Raw genomic sequence first — 20,445 nt, 5'->3', positions numbered from 1 at the left:
ACACAAAGATACTTAAATTATATGGAAACTTGAAGCCTCCTAAATTTACATGACCAATATTTGCATATTCTTATTTACTAATCAAAGCACATAATCTGTCTGAAAATGCGCGGAGGGGATCTTTAATTGTCACTAATTGTACTTTTTTTTGTTTTTGTTTGTTTGTTATAAATGTAGCCCAATTTCTTTTCCGACATGTTGAAATCCACCCGCAGCTTAGACCACTTTCCCGGAAGAAAGTTTCTGAATATTGTTTTGCACCGCCCTTTAAATGATGACTCCTCTCAAGCCCTTCCTCTCCGGAGTTTCTAAGTTTTCACTAAAGCTGAGCGGGGTTATTTCCATAATCGCTTAACAGTCACCGAAATGGTTTGCAATCATATTTCGGACGGCACGGAGGACTTCCACTGACAGTATGCGGCTGCCTTACGGATGCACTTCGAAGTACATCGCTGCTTTCTTCAGCCGTCGGCTCTTCACATGTTATTTCCGTGTTTGGGGTCGGAGGGGTAGATGTAACGCAGCGGCGTTCATGCCGGAGGCTGCGGGCTTTGAAGGAGTGTCGAGCCGCGCGGCGCTGCAGGAGTTTTCCGTGTCTAACGGTGAGCGCTTCTGGGCCGCGGTGGCGCGCCACAGGCTCAGCTGGATCAGTCCTTTCCACACGGTCCAGGACTGTGACCTGAGCCGGGGCAAGATAAAGTGGTTTGAGGGAGGAAAGCTGAACGTGTCCGGTAAGGTTATCGTCACATTTAAATAGTATATGACCAGTAATCAGATGTGTGGAAATAGATCTGCATTTTAGGCAGGTTTACTAACAGTTTTCCATGTTGTTGTTTTTTTTGAAACACTCGTCCAGAGACAGTGAAGGCATCACCATTTAAACCAGTCACTATGACCTCATCTAGTCAAACGATGCCTTGAAGGAAACATGTAGTGATGAGCACTCTGATGACAGTTTCCATCTCTGTTTATGTGTTGTCTTTCTGCAGTGAACTGCCTGGACCGTCACGTGCACACCTGTCCTGAGAGGGTGGCCTTGATCTGGGAGAGAGATGAAAGGGGGTCAGAGGTCAAGTACACTTACAGGTCAGTAGTTTGGAGTTAGCGTTGCATTGATATTGATGTTACTTCCTTCTGAGGTAGTTCATTCCTGTCCTTGCAGAGAGCTGCTGGAGTTGACATGTCGCGTGGGCAACCTGCTACGTCGTCGTGGCGTGAAGAGGGGGGACTGCGTCACCATCTACATGCCCTCTTGCCCTCTGGCTGTGGCGTCCATGTTGGCCTGTGCCCGTATTGGTGCTGCCCATAACGTGGTGTTTGCAGGCTTCAGCGCAGAGGCTCTCGCAGAGCGAATCAGAGACGGTGAGACGGGGTGACTGAACTGCTGACGGTGATTGTCACAAACGTTTTAAAGCTGCACCTGTCGGATGTACTGGGAAAGTGATCTTTCCACTCTGTTCTCTTCTGTGTCTGCTCGGTGTCTAAATAGCGAGCTGTTTGCCAACATTATGGTGGTGTAACTGTGTGGTTTCAATGTTTTCTACTTCCCACAAGTGACCAAAGAACAAATTAAACAAGAGTGATAAGAGCTTTTAGACTGAACCACAGTAAAGATGCAGGCAGGAAAACCAAAACAATGAGCTGAAAGGTTCTAAAAAATAAAAAATAAAAACTCCACAGAGCCAGATCGTCACTGCAGGTGATACATGTTTGTTGGTTTGTCACTATGACAGGCACCTGTCATGTCATAAAAAGTATTTTTATTTGTTGTTAATGTATAAATATTGACCAGGGCAGCTCTTAAGAGATGTGAGTATATATATGTTGTTTTATTTTAGATTTGCATCGATTTTCTGCATTTCTTTATGAATGTATTGGTCGCTATGAGGGTAGGAAAATTAACAATGAGTACAGGCCAACTTCGCACCAAACTACTGTGTTTTTTGTACTGACTGTAGTTGTAATTTACGATCGAATCCTCCCATTTATCAGAGCGAACGTTTGTTAAACTCTATTGTCTTTAATGTATTTTGTGAAATAATAAAACAGGTAACTTTTATCTGTCACAGTTATGTAGCATTTACTAAAGAAGATGGATTTAAATTGAAAATGTAATTTAATTAAAAAGCAAAGAAACTTGAAGTCACTTTAAAAAAAAAATTTAAAAAAAAAGTTTTAATTCTCATTCGCATCCCATTTGTAGCTCAGTCCAGCACCGTCATCACAGTGAACCAGGGCGTCAGGGCCGGTAAGGTCACAGAGCTGAAGAAGACGGTGGACAAAGCGGTGCAGAGCTGTCCAACAGTTCAGCAGGTGTTTGTTGCTATGAGAACAGAAAAGCAGGTCACCATGACAGCAAAGGACATCGCCATGGAGGAGGTGAGAGAGGAGAGAGCCAGTCAGCACTCATTGAAAATGTCTCATACAAAACAAACTTTTTGCTAAGATGACGAACGATTTTGTGGAAAGTTTGGTATTTGTTGCTCAATAAAGTACTTAGAAAATAACCAAGCAGCTAATCAGTTTATTTCTAAAGTGCTTTCGAAGCAGCTGTCGACAGAATCATCTCACCACGAGGTGTATTAGCTGACACAAAAATGGAAATTTCACTTCCAATACATCTGAGTAAACATAACCTGCCGAGGAAAATCGTGTGATATACAATTAAAACTGCCCAAACTGCTACTACATTGTGGGATTGTTCCGTCAACTAATTATTTTAGCCTGAATGTTAATTTATTAGTTTCTCCGTTTACATCTTCGAAGGTTATATCACGTGCGCCGTCCATCTACGTCGTACAAGAAAAAAAATCAATGAAGGTTGTTCAGTTGTGGTTCTATTGCTGTGCTAATTGATGCGTTGTGCAGGAGATGCTGAAGGAGGACGTGGTGTGTGAGCCTGCGGCCATGAACAGCGAGGACGTCTTGTTCCTGCTCTACACATCAGGCAGCACAGGGAAGCCCAAAGGCCTGGTCCACACTCAGGCTGGATACCTGCTGTATGCTGCACTCACACACAGGGTAAACAGCGACCACCAAAAGTCACAGATCAGACTTTTTTTAAAATTTTCTCAACATACAGTGTGTTGCTGCTGTACGCCAGCGAAGGCCACGGATTGCCAAACTGCGATCCATAATCCTGTGTGAGCATCTGCAGCCTGGTCACGGCAGATTACAGAAGGAGTTTCCTCCACTTTTTGCACGATGGGTTTTATGTAATGCAGTGAGCTCAAGATGTATTTATAGCTACATGCATGCACAGCTTAAAAGGGTTATTACCAGCATAAAATGGAACAACATACCATCAGTCAATCTCTGAAGCACAACTCTAAGCATATTAATTACAAATTTAGTTTCTATAATGGTAATCTGTGTTTGTTTTTATCCGATTAATGTTTCCTTCTCATCACCAGTATGTCTTCAACTACCACGACGGAGATGTGTTTGGCTGTATGGGAGATATTGGCTGGATAACAGGACACACTTACAGCGTCTACGGGCCTCTAGTCAACGGAGGAACCACTGTCCTGTTTGAGAGCACTCCCATTTACCCCGACCCAGGTATGAACGCCAGCAGCTGGACTGGATTTTAATAACACCATCATGATGCTCTAAGATTCCTCATATGCAAATAAGAGATTATAATATTAATCAAAGCATCTCAGTGGCTGCCAGTAATTTGTTATTGATTGTGGAGGTAAACATTTTATTTGATGGAAATACCGAAAGACTTCAGCACTGTTTGCATAAAAAAATAAATTAAAAAAAGTCCTAAGACCTAAAATAAAATAAGACCCTCTAATTCCCCTTTTTTGGACAAATGTAATTTACAGGAACAAATATTACAATATTACATTACAAAAGAACGCCTCCACTTACACACTTACACAGTAAATCCTCCGACTCATTTATTTAAATAAGTAGATGTCTATTAGTTCTCATGGTATTATTACAGAGACATCTTTTTGGATGCTTGTGTTGTGTATGAAGCGTATTGGCACATACTCAGTTACCCCGTCTTTTCCACGAACTCTGCTTGTATCTCTGTCTATGAATAACTGTTGAACTTGGCCATACTTTCCACACTAAAATTAGCAGCTTCTGTATACACAGCAGCCAGGACCGCCGTCACCCACTCCCTGTTATTGTTAAAGGGAAACAGCAGCACATTAAAGGCTAAAAGCCCTCTGCAGTTCAAGTCTTTAGTTCTCAGGTTTAAATTTTAATCTCTAATTTCTGATTCAGATTTAAGATTTTCAGTTTGACCTCAACATATGGTAGAATATCTCTTTAAACCATTGTAATGTAAACACGTTTTCTTTTTCACAGGAAGATATTGGGACATGGTTGAGAGACTTAAGATCAACCAGTTTTACGGGGCTCCCACGGCAATCCGCCTGCTACTCAAGTACGGAGACCAGTGGGTGAAAACATACGACCGCTCCACTCTCAAAACTCTCGGCTCTGGTATGTGAAACATGATGCTTAGAAAGAGTACGAGTTTCTTGCCACTTGGTTCTCACTCAACAACATTCGAAGGAGCAACACAAGCAATCAGGCAATCGTACAAGATGGCTACTCCACAATTGAACCATATTATCTGAACTTATTTGGGTATACAAACAAAATGTGAACTTTTAAATTTCATGCCTGGAGTGTAGTAACAGTGTATGTTTTGAATAATGCACATGGCTATGTTGCAATTCAAGCTACAAATTTATCCCCAAATTCGAATCAGTTCATCCTTGAGTCCCAAGTTCACATTTGTGCCAAATTTGAAGAAAGTCCCTCAAGGTGTTCGTGAGGTATCATATTCGTAAGAACGGGACAGGAAAATGGGATAGACATGAGGTTGACTTTTGACCAATGTGTGACTTATGACTACTGAAGAACTTCCCTAAAAGCGTTCCTCAGATATCGTGTTCACGAGCCTGGGACATGCATGAAGGCATAACAACTACAAGTTCATGAAAGCTGATGTTACGTACAGCATGTTTTTTAGAGCGTCCCTCTCAGAGTTTTGTAATCTTGCAGCTGCAATCTGAGTGAAGCGGTTACTTTTGTTTGCATATAATTTCCATTTTCACTTTGATATGTCAAATAATTTAAGGCAGTGTGTCATGTACATACAGATTGTACATAGAACACAGGACAAAATCACATGTAAGACTACCCTCTGGTGTGTAAAGTGTTTGTGTCCTTTAGTGGAGCGTTATAAGAAAAATTCCTTTCCTATAAGGACACACGTGTTACATACCTAATGTATACTCAAAGTCAAGCTGGGCTGGTATTTCAACGTGCCTGAGTGTCCCTCAGTGTCCAAAGCAAAGCAGGAACACACACGTCTCATTGAACCATGAGTCTTAAGTCCAATGCACACGAAGCTTAACATCAGAACTTTAAATCCTCCTCCTAACCAACAAAAAAAACCATGATTTTACAGAAAAACAAAACCAACATCTAATGCCATCATATGATTTAAGATGCACTTGTCTGTCTGCAGTGGGGGAGCCGATCAACACCGAAGCGTGGGAGTGGTACCACAGAGTGGTCGGAGAGGGACGCTGTCCTGTGGTGGACACCTGGTGGCAAACCGGTAACTCCGAATACACTGAAGTGTGGAATTTATTAGTTATTTTCAACAAAATTGATGTGAGTTCTTGTATAAGTACAGTACAGGAACAATACTCTTTTCAAAATTTGAAGGTAACACATGAACAATAGCCCAGTTTCAGGCCTCAAAATCACTCATTTCTCAGAAATTGAAAGTGGGAAAACAAGGAAAAAGAAAAAATGTGTTATCCAACTGTCTCATATTAATAACCACATTATTGATCAATTAGCACAACAACATAAAACTTAATCAATGATTAAATCCACAACATTTCCTTTCTACCAATCCAAAGTCTTTCATTACATTTGAGAAGCTGTAGCCAATTAATTATTAAGATTGATTGATTTAATTAATTCCATGCTAAATACAAATGTTAAAAGGACTAAACGATGCATTGGCTTAATGCTTAACTGTAAACTATTTCCATTTTTTTGTCCTCTCCAGATTAGAGTTTCATTTTTTTTATATTATTGTGCTGTTTCAGCTCGGTTAGAAGAACTGGTTCCTTATTTCAGCCAGCAGTAGTACCGAAGTCATTCTTTGTGCTCATATTGGTTTCATTTCTAGTTCTGTGAGTTTTAAGGTCTACTTCAGTGGCTGGTCAGCACAATTACAGTTCCGCCTCCACAATGGGAAGTTAAGTTCATGAACTCTTCCCCGAATGCAGTCACGTCCGGGAGCACTAAAACAGTCATCTTAAAGGGGAGAGCAGGCGGCGCTTTCCCTCCGATAATAACAGTGTTACATAACAGTTGTGTGTGTGTGTGTGTGTGTGTGTGTGTGTGTGTGTGTGTGTGTGTGTGTGTGTGTGGTGTGTGGTGTGTGTGTGTGTGTGTTTGTTTGTGTGTGTTTGTTTGTGTGTGTGCGTGCACAATATTAATGCACATGGATACGCACACATGCCTGCAAGGGAGGGACATTTTTGAATACTTCTGGACTCCAGAAACAAACCAGATGTTTTGCTAAACATCTTTTCAGGAGCAGCACAGGAAAACAGTGGAATGATCTCAATTGAATATTCATAATCGGCAACATCAACACAAACAGGGTGTTACATTTTTTTCCCACCTATTAACGTTCAAACATTGCAGTTGGATAGGTTTCACCCACCAGGATGCAGATTGTAGCTGCCAGAAGAGTCAGCTGACAAAATGGATCCCTGTTGCCAAGAAAGACTCTAAACAAACTGAAATATATTAACTCTAATATTTTCTGCCCTCATCAATAATTATACTTTACTGACTGTACGGATTAAAGCAGAATACTTTTCTCTGACAGTATAATTATTTCCACTCGGTGGGACATAACAAACTTGCAGAAAAACTGTCCTTCACCCTCAACTGATAACCTCTGAAGTGACTCCAAAATAACCACTGTGCTTCCACAAATGCCGCCTACAATGGGACATTATGACAATATGTTGGCCATCAGCTGAATTTGCCGGTAACGTACATTTTCCAGACGAACACTGGACCCAACTGACTCTATGTATTTCATCCTCAGTACCTCTAAATTAGATTGAGTAATGACCAAATGGAGCAAATCCGTGTTAATTACCATACAAATGGCAAAAATCTATAATTAATTGATGATAATTAAACATCAGAGCCTCATGAGCTTGAGAATTACAGACACAGATATGACCCAAATACCCTACTTCAGTAAAAAGGATTATGTTTTTATGTTATTTTCCTGGACCAGTGTTTTCAATTAGGGCTAAGTGGCATTATTCATAAATGCCATTTGGTTGATCTGGAAGCAAGTAGCCTGTTTAAAGAGAAAAATTAATTTTGATCCGCTGTTGGCATACTATACTGTGTTGGATCATCGGGCAGGAGAGGTGAGAGGGTGCAGGAACCACCGTAGCTTCAAACAACACAAATGAAGGAACAAAAATAGTTGTACATGTTCGAACTCTTATTTTCAAGCAAGCCTTAAATGTGAAGATTAATATGACACTTAATTTTTGGATGCTAAATATGCAGCTATAACAAACTGCCAGTTGTCTTAGTTTAGCATAGACACTGGAAACACAGGGAAACCCAATAAATCCACCGATCCACCTGACTAGCTACAAGCTTGTCTAGCAGTTTTTTTCCATGTGCTTGCAGCTTATATTGACTGGACAGATGTACAAAACTAGTATCACACAACAAGGAAGCTAATAAGCGTGTTTAATAGATTTAGAATTATTTCTGGGAGGCACTCTCATCCACAAGTCTCACAGTTACAGTTTATGTGAACAGGATGCCAGTTGCTAATGCTATTGTCGGATCATCTGTTGTGTCCTACTTTATAACGGGCCCTCTCTGCTGTTTCCACCACTGTTGCCACCAACACCACCACGCGGATTACCAGAGTCCCGTAGATCCATGCAAACCTAATTGCATTTAATTTACTTAGCATGGCTGTAATTCCACAATCTACATCTGTAGCAACGAGAAGGGCAGACTCACAAACTGTTATTCAGCTCTGTCGCTTACCTTTTTTCTCTTCCTATTCTTCCAAAAACAATTATCTTTTATTGATATATAACTTTTCTTTCCAAAATGCTTTGATAAAACAAACATAGAGATCATAAAACACTGGAGATACAATTAGATGGCAAAAATGGGATGATAAAACCCAGCAAAGTCACCTTAAGGATTTAGCCGATCATTACTGATCACCAGCTGAAACCCAGGAATGACCAGCAGAGCCCCGTCCATCGATTTAGGTACAAAGGAAGTGAATTATTCATTCATATAATTCATAGCAAAGCAGGGTATCATAAGGGTAATTAATGTGTTTGCATCTATTACTGGCAGTTTAATTTAATATCACTGACGCAGGCAAGATATTATTTAGCCTGCGATTGTTTTGTTTATGTCATCTGCATAACAGTGATGGGAAGACAAGATGATTCTGCATTATGTGAAGAGAAGGATCAAATACACTAAATATTGAAAACAACTGTGGGCCAAGAATAGACCCTTGTGGAACAGCACATTAAATTGAAATTAAAGTTGATTTTGAGTCAGTCCCTCATGCACCTTCCCGCTGCTGTAAATACTCAAAAATGTGTGTTCATCCACAGCAATAAGTAGTCCCCCAAAACAATTTTTTTGTTTGTATTGTTGTTAGGGTATCTTTTGTTTGAAACCCGCAGTGATCAGCTCATTTATGAAATTGCTTTGCCTTTAGAAAAACGAAACTATGTATTTGTGATGCATTTTTAAAGGTTTTCATCTTCAGTAGGATCCGGGTGGTTTGGAGTTGCATCGGCAGGGTACATAAATAAGAACTGGAAAAAAAATTGATTTCCACATTATTGATTTCGATGTTTATATTTTAATTTGTTGACTAGAGAATAAAATCATGTTTATCCTTCAGTGAAAATGCTCTTGTTTTGTTTTGCTGTGTGTTCTCAGAGACAGGTGGCATCTGCATCGCCCCAAGGCCATCAGACCCAGACGCAGAGATTGTCCCAGGAATGGCCATGAGACCCTTCTTTGGCATTAAACCAGTGCTCATGGACACTGAGGTCAGGTGCTTGTGTGTGTGTGTGTGTGTGTGTGTGTGTGTGTGTGTGTCGGACGGCTGAGAACGGCCTGGAGGAGAGGGTCAGATTAGGATTATAAACTAGTCACCAGCTGTGTCACTTTTGATACCCACCCTGCTCCCACCCATCAGTCGTACTCTGTGCGTGCCAAACTCCCTATTAGAAATCTGTCGCACTATTTTACAGCTATTGAGGTTGCTTACGCTCTTGCGATGCACAGATTGTGCAGACAGTTGGAGTGGTGTCTGATCTGATCTCTTTTCCTCCCTCGCAACCGAAACACACAGAAGGATTTGAGGGAGCTTCAGCATTTACAGGGTTTAATGTGGCATTTAAAACACTCCAACTGTGCCGGTTTCGTGTCACAGAGGAATATTTTTGTACGACTGTTACTACGAGACGTACACTAATTGTGCAATTCTGGGACTTGTTTTTATTGGCACTAATTACATTGATTATAATTAACTCATTATCACGTTTCTGTTTTCTGTGTTAACATTTTGCTGTTTTGGATTTCCCCAGGACAAAGTTCTGACCTCCAACAACACATCTGGAGCTCTGTGTATAGCTCAGCCCTGGCCTGGTATGGCCAGAACTATTCACAACAACCACCAGAGGTTTATTGAGACCTACTGCCAGCCTTACCCAGGTACAATATGATGTGTTCAGGAACAAACAGCCTCGGTTTTCATGGTGTTTTCTGAGAAAACTATACAGTCTCTAACTCCCTCTGTATTTGTGTAGGTTACTTCTTCACCGGTGACGGTGCCTATCGCTCAGTGGAGGGATACTACCAGATCACTGGCCGCCTTGATGACGTCATTAACGTCAGCGGTCACAGGATTGGGACAGCAGAGATAGAGGACGCGGTGGTAAGATCGATGACTTGCATTCAATAGGCTCAAGTCAGTCAAACCTACTTTACTTTATAAATAATGCTATATTCATTGATTTCAATGTTAATGACTTAAGTGTATTTAACTTCAAACTGAAGAGTATTTTTAAGACACATTGGACAAAGATTGTCCATGTTTAAATTTTGTGGTAATCCATCCTATATTTCTCAAAATATTTAATTTATTCTATTGTAGTGTGTCTCAAAATTATAGTCATATTCATAGTTTGATATGAAACCGTGTTCCCAAACATGGTCAAGCAATATAATCATGAGAACAATTATATTTAAAAGTAAAAAAGAAGAAAGAGGACATCTATGAAGTGTTGAAGATATCTCAGTTTCATTGTCTTTCCCTTAAATGTTTAACGAAAGAGACATATATTTTCTAAAACTGTAGAAGTTAAACTATAAAATGTAGAGATGACCCTGATTGTGATTTCTGTAACAGAATCAGTGCTCTGCAGTGGCTGAATCTGCCGTCATTGGATACTCGCATAACATCAAAGGCCAAGGTGAGCAACACAAGTGTCAATTGGTTCAAAAAAATGTTGTGTTTTACAAGGACCTATAAACACGTTTCTCTCTCGCCTCCTCAGGTGTGTATGCCTTTGTGGTGCTTAAAAAGAACGTCGACGAGCAGGAGGCCAACTTGTCCAGGCAGCTAAACAACATAGTGTCTACAAAAATCGCCAAGTACGCCTGTCCGGACTTCATCCAGGTAAATTCTGCCCCGCTGACTTTAAATAAGATAGCTAGACAAACTGACATTTAAGACTGACTTTACGTAATAACTTGGCCATTCTTTGATCGTCGTCACAGTTTGTCCAGCATCTGCCAAAGACACGCTCCGGGAAGATAATGCGGCGGGTGCTGCGCAAAGTCGTGGAGCGCGACTCCAACGGTCTGGGTGACCTCAGCACGCTGGATGATCCCGCAGCAGTTCAGGAGATCATTCAGGGTCACCTTAAACTCTTAAGCAAACAATGACCATCAACATGTTTTTCCTGAACACCTCAAAATCCAAAGAAGAACTATTGCTATTTCACAACTCACTTTTTCAATTAACCAAACTTGTGCCTTTGTATGAAAAATGATTTTAATGACCAAATATGTCGTTTTTATTGCAGATATAAACATTTTATGAAATCAGGTAAAGAACAATTTGTATGTAGTATCCACATATGTACTCAGTTTTTAATAGGAATTATTAAAACCAAAGAACACTGTGTTTAATAACAAAACTTGGTTGTAATAATCCCATATGCAGTATTGATTGTAAACATTATATGAACAACTGTGATCTCATATAAACGCTCGCCACATTTACAAAAAAGTGTTTTTTGTCAAAATTTGTCTTTGGATCCAGAACCTTTTGGTTGGTTGTTGAACCACATGCCTCCCTCAACCCGTTAACCTCTTAGGAAGAAATGATGCATTCCCCCGTTTTTTAACCAAGCAAGATGGGAATAAAATATCAAACTGATTGTGGACTCCGAGAAGATTAAGAAGAGCACTTGAATGTTAGTAACTGATTAATTAAGGTGCGTTTCTGTTCTCGGCTCCGACATTGATGTGTTCTTCTTATTATGGGTTTCAAGATGACTGTGGTCACATGTCCTCTTCTCTGAGACCCCCTCCAGATTCTCTTAAATTGGTTAATTCCCATCGGCCTCCTCCACACAGCTTCAACTGGACATCATGGTACTGTGAAGAACAGAAAAGACACAACATCCTTTGTAGATGTAGACAGATTTGAGAACAAAACTAAAGGTGGTACATTTTAAAACAAAAATAATAATTGTAGAAATGTAATCCTATCAAGAGAAGATTTAGAGACTGATAAAGCGTTCGTCCCTTTGAACTCAGTTGTGTAGTATCTAATCCATCAATCGACCAGCATTCAGCTGAATAGTAGGCAGCACATATCAAGCATGAAAGATGTGCTTTTCCCACGACTTCCTCCTACAGTAATTCGAGTTTATGGACTGTAATTTTTAAACTTTCTGATCATTTTAATTCCTCATCATCTCTTTAATTCTAATGAGGTTTATGGGACACGTAGCCTGTGTTGAGCCTACCTTCTCCAGGCTGCTCCGGTGTCCCAGACTGACCAACGTCATGCCCAGCTGTTTACAGGTTCGGTAGAGTTGTGCCTCCGCCTCCTCGGTCAATGCGCTGGTGGCCTCATCTAAAACTAAAGAGTAAAGAAAAAAAAAAGACTTAAACTGTAGAACATAACACAAATATTTTACATGGAGTCATAAAATGTCTTTCCTCCTGAGATGCTCTTGTAAAAACTTTGCAGAAGGTTAGGAACACACCGGCATATTGGGGCTGCAGATAGAAGAGTCGTGCAAAGCAGAGTCGCTGCATTTCGCCTGGAGACAGAACATCATACCTGCAGAGAAAAATCAGTTGGGATTGTTCATAATTTTGAGGAAGTAACGTGTGACTGTGTAACTGCACGGAAACACAGTCATCGTTTGTTATTGAAGTTGCTCTCACCAGTTCCATTCCACTTTTTCATCCAGCCCACCGGTCCGCTGAAGGAGACTAGACTGGAGCACACATATCAAGTTTTCATATCAGTATGTATGCAAATTTAAAATCATCTAATGCAGTATTCAAGGTGAATAATCCATTTAAAAAGACAAATCGAAGATTTTCAAGCATATTGCTGAATGATGAAGTTACCCACCACTCCAGCAAGTTCGAGGAATTGTATAATTCTGTCATCATCGACTGACCCTGAAAAAAAGGACACACTATAAATATCATTCAAATTATTCATTATTTTAGGTTTTCTATGAGGCAGCATTAACACAAAGTTGTAAAAAACCCGGATTAAATGTAAATGTTCCCAGAGGTTCACAATATTCGAGAATACAAACACTAGCTCATATGACATACCGTGTCTTTATTTACTGTTTTAATTTACATTAAATGTTATTGCCTCTGGCTGTTACACTGTTTGACAGTAAACTGTTAGGTTACACTGAATATGATACCTGATGCAGGGTAAATGTCCTTCAGTGGGTAGATCACCTGTTGGAGAGAAGAGTTCCAGTCAATCTTTTATTTTCTGGTCGATTTGAGCTCTTGTTATACTCATAGCACCTGTAGACACACTGGATATGTATTGTTTGACAAGTTGAGGGCTCTTAAAAATAAACTACTCTTGAAGAAAAACACCATAAAAGAAAATAGCTACCTGTTCACGCAGTGAGCCATCAGTCAGGTAGGGTTTCTGTGGCAGGAAGAGGGTTCCTCTGGGCCCGAAACACGTGGTCATCTGGACAAAACCTGAGACAAAGAAACAGAAAATGGTTAGACAGACAGGTGAGAGGACACCGATGTTTACAGATCTCACAAATAATGCCAACTTTTCTTTATTTGCCTTATGGATTATAGTTACTGTTCTTTTCTGATGTTTTTTTGCGTGGACATGTTGTGGCCAAATCGGAATCTGTAATAATGAAAACTAATAGCAGCATTTTACTCCCTCAGAAAACAGCTCAAATATTTTCATGCCTTTAATGTGACAGCATCTCCACATGTTTCTGCAACGCTGGGACAAATTCCTGTATTTTCTTCTTTGTTCATGGTGTAGTATATGATACAAATTTGTATTACTTTAGAGAAAAAGGAAAAAATGTAATTGAAATTAAAGAAATCAAACTGTTTATGATACTGTCCCCTGAGTTAAAAGCTTCTGCAGTACTGAAGGGTTCCAGAAACCAGCTTCAAATGATGATCCAAATATTCATGTCCACAGTGGCAATTTCTTTTAGGGGAAACCACGTTGGGCTCATTTGTCATTTTTTATAAGCGTAATGTGGACACAACTATCTTTTCTCTTTACAATATGTTTCCTTCCACACAGTGCATCCAGAAAGTATTCACAGCGCTTCACTTTTTCCACATTTTGTTATATCACAGCCTTATTCCAAAATGGATTAAATTCATTTTTTTCCTCAAAATTCTACACACAATACCCCCCATAATGATGAAAAAAGTTTTTTGAAATTTTTGCAAATCTATTAAAAATAAAAAATGAAAAAAAAAAAAAAATCCCCTGTACATAAGTATTCACAGCCTTTGCCATGACAGGCACAGGTGCATCCTGTTTCCACTGATCATCCTTGAGATGTTTCTACAACTTGATTGGAGTCCACCTGTGGTAAATTCAGTTGATTGGACATGATTTGTTAAGACACACACCATCTATATAAGGTCCCACAGTTGACAGTACATGTCAGAGCACAAACCAAGCCATGAAGTCCAAGGAATTGTCTGTAGACCTCCGAGACAGGATTGTATCGAGGCACAGATCTGGGGAAGGGTACAGAAACATTTCTGCAGCATTGAAGGTCCCAATGAGCACAGTGGCCTCCATCATCCCTAAATGGAAGAAGTTTGGAACCACCAGGACTTTTCCTGGAGTCGGCCGCCCGGCCAAACTGAGCGATCGGGGGAGAAGGGCCTTAGTCAGGGAGGTGACCAAGAACCCGATGGTCACTCTGACAGAGCTCCAACGTTGCTCTGTGAAGAGAGGAGAACCTTCCAGAAGGACAACCATCTCTGCAGCACTCCACCAAGCAGGTCTGTGTGGTAGAGCGGCCAGATGGAAGCCACTCCTCAGTAAAAGGCACATGACAGCCCACCTGGAGTTTACCAAAAGGCACCTGAAGGACTGTCAGACCATGAGAAACTAAATTCTCTGGTCTGATGAAACAAAGATTGAACTCTTTGGCCTGAATGCCAAGCGTCATGTCTGGAGGAAACCAGGCACCGCTCATCACCTGGCCAATACCATCTGTACAGTGAAGCATGGTGGTGGCAGCATCATGCTGTGGGGATGTTTTTCAGCGGCAGGAACTGGGAGACTAGTCAGGATGGAGGGAAAGATGAATGCAGCAATGTACAGAGACATCCTTGATGAAAACCTTCTCCAGAGCGCTCTGGACCTCAGACTGGAGCGAAGGGTCATCTTCCAACAGGACAACGACCCGAAGCACATAGCCGAGATAACAAAGGAGTGGATTGGGACAACTCTGTGAATGTTCTTGAGTGGTCGAGCCAGAGCCCAGACTTGAACCCGATTGAACATCTCTGGAGAGATCTAAAAATGGCTGTGCACCGACGCTCCCCATCCAACCTGATGGAGCTTGAGGGATTCAAAGGTGCTTCAACGAAGTATTGAGCAAAGGCTGTGAATACTTATGTAAGTGTTATATTTTTGTTTATTTTTAATAGATTTGCAAAAAATGTAAGCACTTTTTTCACTTTGTCATTATGGGATATTGTGTGTTGAATTTTCAGGAAAAAAAAAGAATTTAATCCATTTTAGAATAAGGCTGTAACATAACAAAATGTGGAAAAAGTGAAGCGCTGTCAATACTTTCCGGATGCACTGTATATGCAAATATTTCAGTCAGGGGTTATTTTTTTTATTGACACCTTCTCATTGAGCCTGTGCTGTCGTGCATGAAATGCATTACAATGACCAAAAACGGCCTCGGTCCTGCAGCTCTCTCACCGCTGTGTGCTTCCCAGAGTCGGTTAAGGACCCGCAGTAGGGACGTCTTGCCGGTGCCCGTGTTCCCCACCACCAGCAGGTTGGTTCCCTGACTGATTTTCAGACTCAGGTCTTCTACCAGCAGCTGGTCAGAGTAAGGCGATTTGTATGAGAGATGGTCTAGGATGAAGGCAGTGTCCGCAGGGCCAGCGTGGACATTGAAGTCACTGAAATAAAAAATAAACAATGACCATTAGGAGGCTGAATGACTTTGGCATTCATTCTCGCCATCTTCTTTGTTGTTGATGGTCTCGTTTCTATTTCTGTATGTTTAATGTAATCTAATGAATTCTCCGAGTGCTGCCTGTTCCTCAAATCATCTTCAGCAGCAGAGATTGATGTAAAAGTGCTCACGCAAACCTGTCAAAGTCGTAGCTTTCCCCTGACGCAGGGTCGTAGTCGCACTGCTTGCGTAGGATGTCATCCATCACCTCCCGCAGCTCCCCAATCCTGACCACAACACACCCAGATTCAGTGACAGAAAAAGTAGAGGGCATGCACAAACCCCGCTGTCATCATTTATCCTCCACGAGGTGAATTTAAGTATGCAGCGTGGTACCTGTGGGTGTATCCAGCCACATCTGACAGAGTAGTTGACAGGTCTATTAGCTGCGTGAAGCCATTTATCAAGTAGATGCACACAAAGGCATTCTGAATACGAACGAGGAGACAACCAGGACAGAGAGTGAATATGAGTCGAGGTTATTAAGAGGATCTGAATGTAAAACAAAAGGCAGCAACAACAGGCTACACTGGGCAACAACATGAAATGAGGCAAGACCACGTTAATACTAAATATACTTGATTGTGACAGTTCTGATGCTAAAATAATACCTCCAAGGACCTTTTAGATGTGAAATCTGTCCAACAAGCATTTGAACTCAGCATAAAGAGTTGAATTGCTTGTAAGGGGGGAAAAAAAGGGGTTTTGGTGCCACCTAGTGGGTCAACTAGCGACAAACAATCATTTTGGCAACTATTCAGAGATGGATTTCATGTTTCAACTCAACTCTGAGGAAAACATACCATGAGCACATACTGTGTAACATTTTAGTATATTTTTGGATTTCAAAGATTAGATGGTTTTTGTTTTACCTGTTCAACACTTTTAAGAGGTGTTCTTTTTATTTGTAAAGAAAAAGTTGAAGTTAAGTAGAGAAAGGAAAAAACATGTCTACCTTACTGATGAGTGCACTGAGTTCACCGGGAGTGAGACCATCATAAACACCAGTAAAGATGGGAATGGCAATTATAATGTAGCTGAGAAAACCTCCAAGGTAGTCAAACGTGTTCACCCCAACTGAGAAAGCAGAGGTTAATCTAGGTTAGGTAGGTAGTTACTTTATTAATCCCCGAGGGGAAATTTTTTCGCTACAGCAGCATACAGAAGCAATAAGATAATAATAGAAAAGCAATAAAATAGCAGTAAAATATCTACAAGTTTATTCAAACCAGAGTAAGCAAAGGCACAAAGATTTGCATGCATGTAAAGAGTTTTCTTACTATAAAGCCAGAGCTCTTTGTTTATGAGACTCTTTTGAGTCAACATCAGAGCCTGCAGTCTTCGGTCCGTCCTCATGTGCTCCACTTTACCGGCTCTAAAAAAAAAAAAAAAAAAAAAAAAGCTTTTTTTCCAGCTTGCTTGTTGATCTGATTTAGTGTCGTGTGAAATTAAATAATGCCAATAAATGTACGTTGCCTACATTATACAACCACATGGTAGTGTAGAATTAAAGATTATAAACTTGACCAGGTATATAAATCTGGTGCCTCACCTGTAAAAAGCTGCAGACTCTGCATTGACACGGATTTGCATGTGCTTGAATCTGGACATTAAAAAAAGGCATATTTATGTTTTCACTTTCAAACATCGCAGATTCCTCTTCAGAAAAAAAGCTACATTGCAGGCTGATGCATATCCTGTTGTGTAAAAGGAAGTGTGCCAAAGTTCTCGGATATTTCCTCTTCACGAAGGACTGGTTTACCTTGACAATAAATATTTGGAGGATTTGTCAAATAAAGCTGCTGAAATAGCCAACCACTCTGTTAAAGGTCAGGGAAAACATTATGACTGGCCAGTTAAAGCAGTCCATCTGCATTTATTTGTTAGAATAAGTTATCTACTCAGACTTGTGTGACTCTATGTACACATACTGAACTTACCTGAAGTCTCCCTCCAGTTTTTCTTGCTCAAACAACGTTGACACAATTGGCCCCATCAGGATTCTATTGGCAACAGTCCCGATTACAAAGTAGCCAAAGATACTAACAGGACCGATCCAGCCGGTGCTGCAGAGCAAAACGATTATATTTATGTACCTCTTTTCAAACGCAGTTAAATGAGACATTGGAACACATTTAAAACCACATTACAAATATATTGCAATAAAATTAAAAACTCAGCCATTTGCCGCAGTTACAACTCTGCTTACACAAAACGAGCTTAGCAAGTTAAACCTTTTTAGCCTGCAGCAGAGTTGCAACAGACTTTCAGAGTGAACAGACACAGTAATGCTGTTTTTCCACATGGGATGGCTAAAAGTTACATATGAAAAGGAAAGTCTGTATTTTTGACTTTTTTTTTTTTTTTCTGCCAGTTTTGATACTCACCTGTGAAAGCAGTGGTAGGTGTAGTAAGTCAGTGTGAACGGAGAGACAATCAGACGACTCGCCATGGTGCTCATCTGCTTACACAGCCTCTCTGCATCCTGACTGATCCGCTGGTCTCTGCAAGAATCACACAAAAATACATCCATGTTTAATGTTCTATTAACTGCACGATTTAATACATCAAATCTTTCATTTTAATGGACAACACTCAAACTGTCGATGTGTTTTTGCACAATCGTACATGCTGATAAATTGAAATTGTATCCGTCTTTACTGTGAGGAAAAAAAACGACAAATAAGTCGACAAATAAGAAAGCTATTGATGCTTACGGGTTATCGATGTCCTCTCTGAGAACATTAAGTGTGTAGTAGACTCTGCCCTGGAAGTAGGCCGAATGGAGGCTTTCAGTCAGCATCTTCCTCCACCTGACATACATCTGATTGCAAATGTACTGATCGATGCTTTTTAGCTGTGACAGAGAAAGACGGGGACACGTAGGAAGAAACTGTATTAGAGAGAGAAAGTAACAGTGAGACCGTAAAAGGACAATTTAATGACGGGAACAAGAGCTCACGACACATGATGTCTCCTGTCAGGCGAGGCCTCCTAACTGAATGTAGCACATCTGCTTCCTTAGAATAAACTCCTAGAAAATTGTTATCGGTTGCTGTTTCCAAGGTTCAAAATCCACAGCCAAGAACAAGTACATGTAGGCTATAAAACGAGCATGTCAGGCTGACCTTTTATAAAGCAACTACTTTAGTTTGCAGTCATCCAAAATAAAAGCTGATGCCCCACAGTAAAATTTAAAAAAAGACTGTGACAGTCTGTTTTATTTAGTTTAGGTGCACATCTACATGCCTCTAGACGGATCATTTACAGTACTAGAAATGTAGTACATGTCCCAATTGTGATAAAAGTGCTGCTGTATTTTAATCAAGTACAATAACATAATCAGATGATAAGGACAATAATAATTCATCTCAACGATAAAGAGTGATAATATTCTGCCTACTAACAACGGCTTGATAAAGAACAGACCGGTTAATCAATAATATGACTTCTAATAGTATCAGTACTTTTATCACTACAGTGTGTACACAAAGGAAAATGATAAGAGGGACACGGCTCAGTTTGAACATGTGTGAAGATTAAAAAAAAAACTGCTCAAAGGCCAAATTCCTGCAATAGATCTGTCTACTTTTAAAGAACTATTTGGTTGTAAGAATGAGAGATGGATGCTGTTGTGACAGGTCGGTGCGTGAGGTGGACTTGTGCCACCCATCAACTTACAGAAGAGTTGAGTAAAATGAGCGTCAGCGCTGTGCCCACAAGACTCCTGAAGCCGGAGAAATCTTTGTCTGCCAGCACGTTGTAGAAGCGACTGGGGAGGACACCCACCTGGTAAATGATCAGCTGTTCTGATGGCAGAGAAAGACATGGAAGACGGCTGAAGCAGAGGCTTGTAAACCGAACTGGAGAAATGAGGCAACGCGCTGAGCCTAAAGGTCGGGAGGGAAATAAAGTGTGCAGCCTGCTGCTATCAGAAGCTCTTAATATATCACCTGAAGGACGTCGAGCTGCAGTTTGACCTGATGTGACCTAATCATTTCCCCCCCCTTATGCAGACAAAGATGCCCAGCTGTTACCTGTCAGAGTGACGACAAGCAAAGTCCCAAACATCAGGACACTTTGACTGGTCCATGACGGGAACAGGACCTTCTGGATGCTGCAGAACCTTTGAACAAACCTCCAGTCTAACTTCAGTCTGAGTCATAGACGGAGAGAGAGAGATGCAAGTTAAATGAGCAGAGGAGGAAGTTGAAATCTTTGTCTCGGCGGGCCTTTAATCTGCACGTGTTTACCTTTTTGTCCCTTTGCCGTTTGACTTTTCCAAACGAGGCATCTGCACTGGCTGCAGGAGGCTGGTATTTCCTCAGACACAACTTCTCATACGTTGTTTATTTCTCATTTAAAAGGTTCAGAATAGCTCACTTTTATACGAACTAACGCAGCCAGAGAAGAACAGCAGCTCAAACAGTTTGGAGGCAAATTACAAACAAAAGTAAACAAACGCGATCTAAAGTAACTACCTCGCTTGTTGCTTTCTTCGACATTTAATTTCGTTAAATGTTGTTAAAACTGAAGCATCGCGTCCTGTCCTGCTGCTCCACTGTGAATCGGAGATGTTAAACATGAATGT

At 40.7% G+C, this 20,445-nt stretch overlaps 2 protein-coding genes across 2 annotated transcripts; one reads left to right on the top strand and one right to left on the bottom strand.

Moving 5' to 3' along the window:
- The first annotated feature begins 305 nt into the window (after window positions 1-305).
- Window positions 306-11,157, top strand: LOC138193819 (acetyl-coenzyme A synthetase 2-like, mitochondrial). Its single transcript, XM_069142064.1, has 14 exons — window positions 306-731; window positions 990-1,086; window positions 1,163-1,362; window positions 2,204-2,379; window positions 2,869-3,021; window positions 3,414-3,561; window positions 4,330-4,467; window positions 5,504-5,596; window positions 9,025-9,137; window positions 9,678-9,804; window positions 9,900-10,027; window positions 10,502-10,565; window positions 10,650-10,771; window positions 10,873-11,157. Exons 1-14 carry the CDS (start codon window positions 416-418, stop codon window positions 11,038-11,040), a joined length of 2,043 nt encoding a protein of 680 aa, XP_068998165.1. The 5' UTR covers window positions 306-415; the 3' UTR covers window positions 11,041-11,157.
- A 307-nt stretch (window positions 11,158-11,464) lies between these two features.
- abcd4 (ATP-binding cassette, sub-family D (ALD), member 4) lies at window positions 11,465-20,422 on the bottom strand. The gene is made up of 19 exons (XM_069142065.1): window positions 20,108-20,422; window positions 19,892-20,010; window positions 19,536-19,663; window positions 18,572-18,711; window positions 18,242-18,358; window positions 17,795-17,920; window positions 17,407-17,457; window positions 17,135-17,229; window positions 16,810-16,931; window positions 16,191-16,282; window positions 15,992-16,081; window positions 15,593-15,798; window positions 13,265-13,356; window positions 13,062-13,098; window positions 12,752-12,801; window positions 12,559-12,611; window positions 12,375-12,451; window positions 12,132-12,247; window positions 11,465-11,757 (listed from the first exon to the last, which is right to left on the bottom strand). The coding sequence occupies exons 1-19, from the start codon at window positions 20,146-20,148 to the stop codon at window positions 11,662-11,664; spliced, it is 1,848 nt and encodes a 615-aa protein (XP_068998166.1). The 5' UTR covers window positions 20,149-20,422; the 3' UTR covers window positions 11,465-11,661.
- Between the last annotated feature and the right edge of the window lie 23 nt (window positions 20,423-20,445).

Source organism: Embiotoca jacksoni, unplaced genomic scaffold (assembly GCF_022577435.1).
Source record: "Embiotoca jacksoni isolate LCO1_2020_lvr unplaced genomic scaffold, fEmbJac1.0.p SCAF_96, whole genome shotgun sequence".
Taxonomy (NCBI): domain Eukaryota; kingdom Metazoa; phylum Chordata; class Actinopteri; family Embiotocidae; genus Embiotoca; species Embiotoca jacksoni.
Note: the sequence above shows the minus strand (reverse complement) of the source record. Positions and strands in the feature narration are given on the sequence as shown.

What these genes read in the sequence shown, in the direction of transcription:
- LOC138193819 (XM_069142064.1), top strand. Translation starts at nt 416, where the DNA reads ATGCGGCTGCCTTACGGATGCACTTCGAAGTACATCGCTGCTTTCTTC. An exon ending in AGGACATCGCCATGGAGGAG is followed by an intron (nt 2,380 to 2,868) that starts GTGAGAGAGGAG and finishes TGCGTTGTGCAG; the next exon opens with GAGATGCTGAAGGAGGACGT. An exon ending in GGACACCTGGTGGCAAACCG is followed by an intron (nt 5,597 to 9,024) that starts GTAACTCCGAAT and finishes GTGTGTTCTCAG; the next exon opens with AGACAGGTGGCATCTGCATC.
- abcd4 (XM_069142065.1), bottom strand. Translation starts at nt 20,148, where the DNA reads ATGCCTCGTTTGGAAAAGTCAAACGGCAAAGGGACAAAAAG. An exon ending in AACGGCAAAGGGACAAAAAG is followed by an intron (nt 20,011 to 20,107) that starts GTAAACACGTGC and finishes TCTATGACTCAG; the next exon opens with ACTGAAGTTAGACTGGAGGT. An exon ending in ACTCTGGGAAGCACACAGCG is followed by an intron (nt 13,357 to 15,592) that starts GTGAGAGAGCTG and finishes TCTTTGTCTCAG; the next exon opens with GTTTTGTCCAGATGACCACG.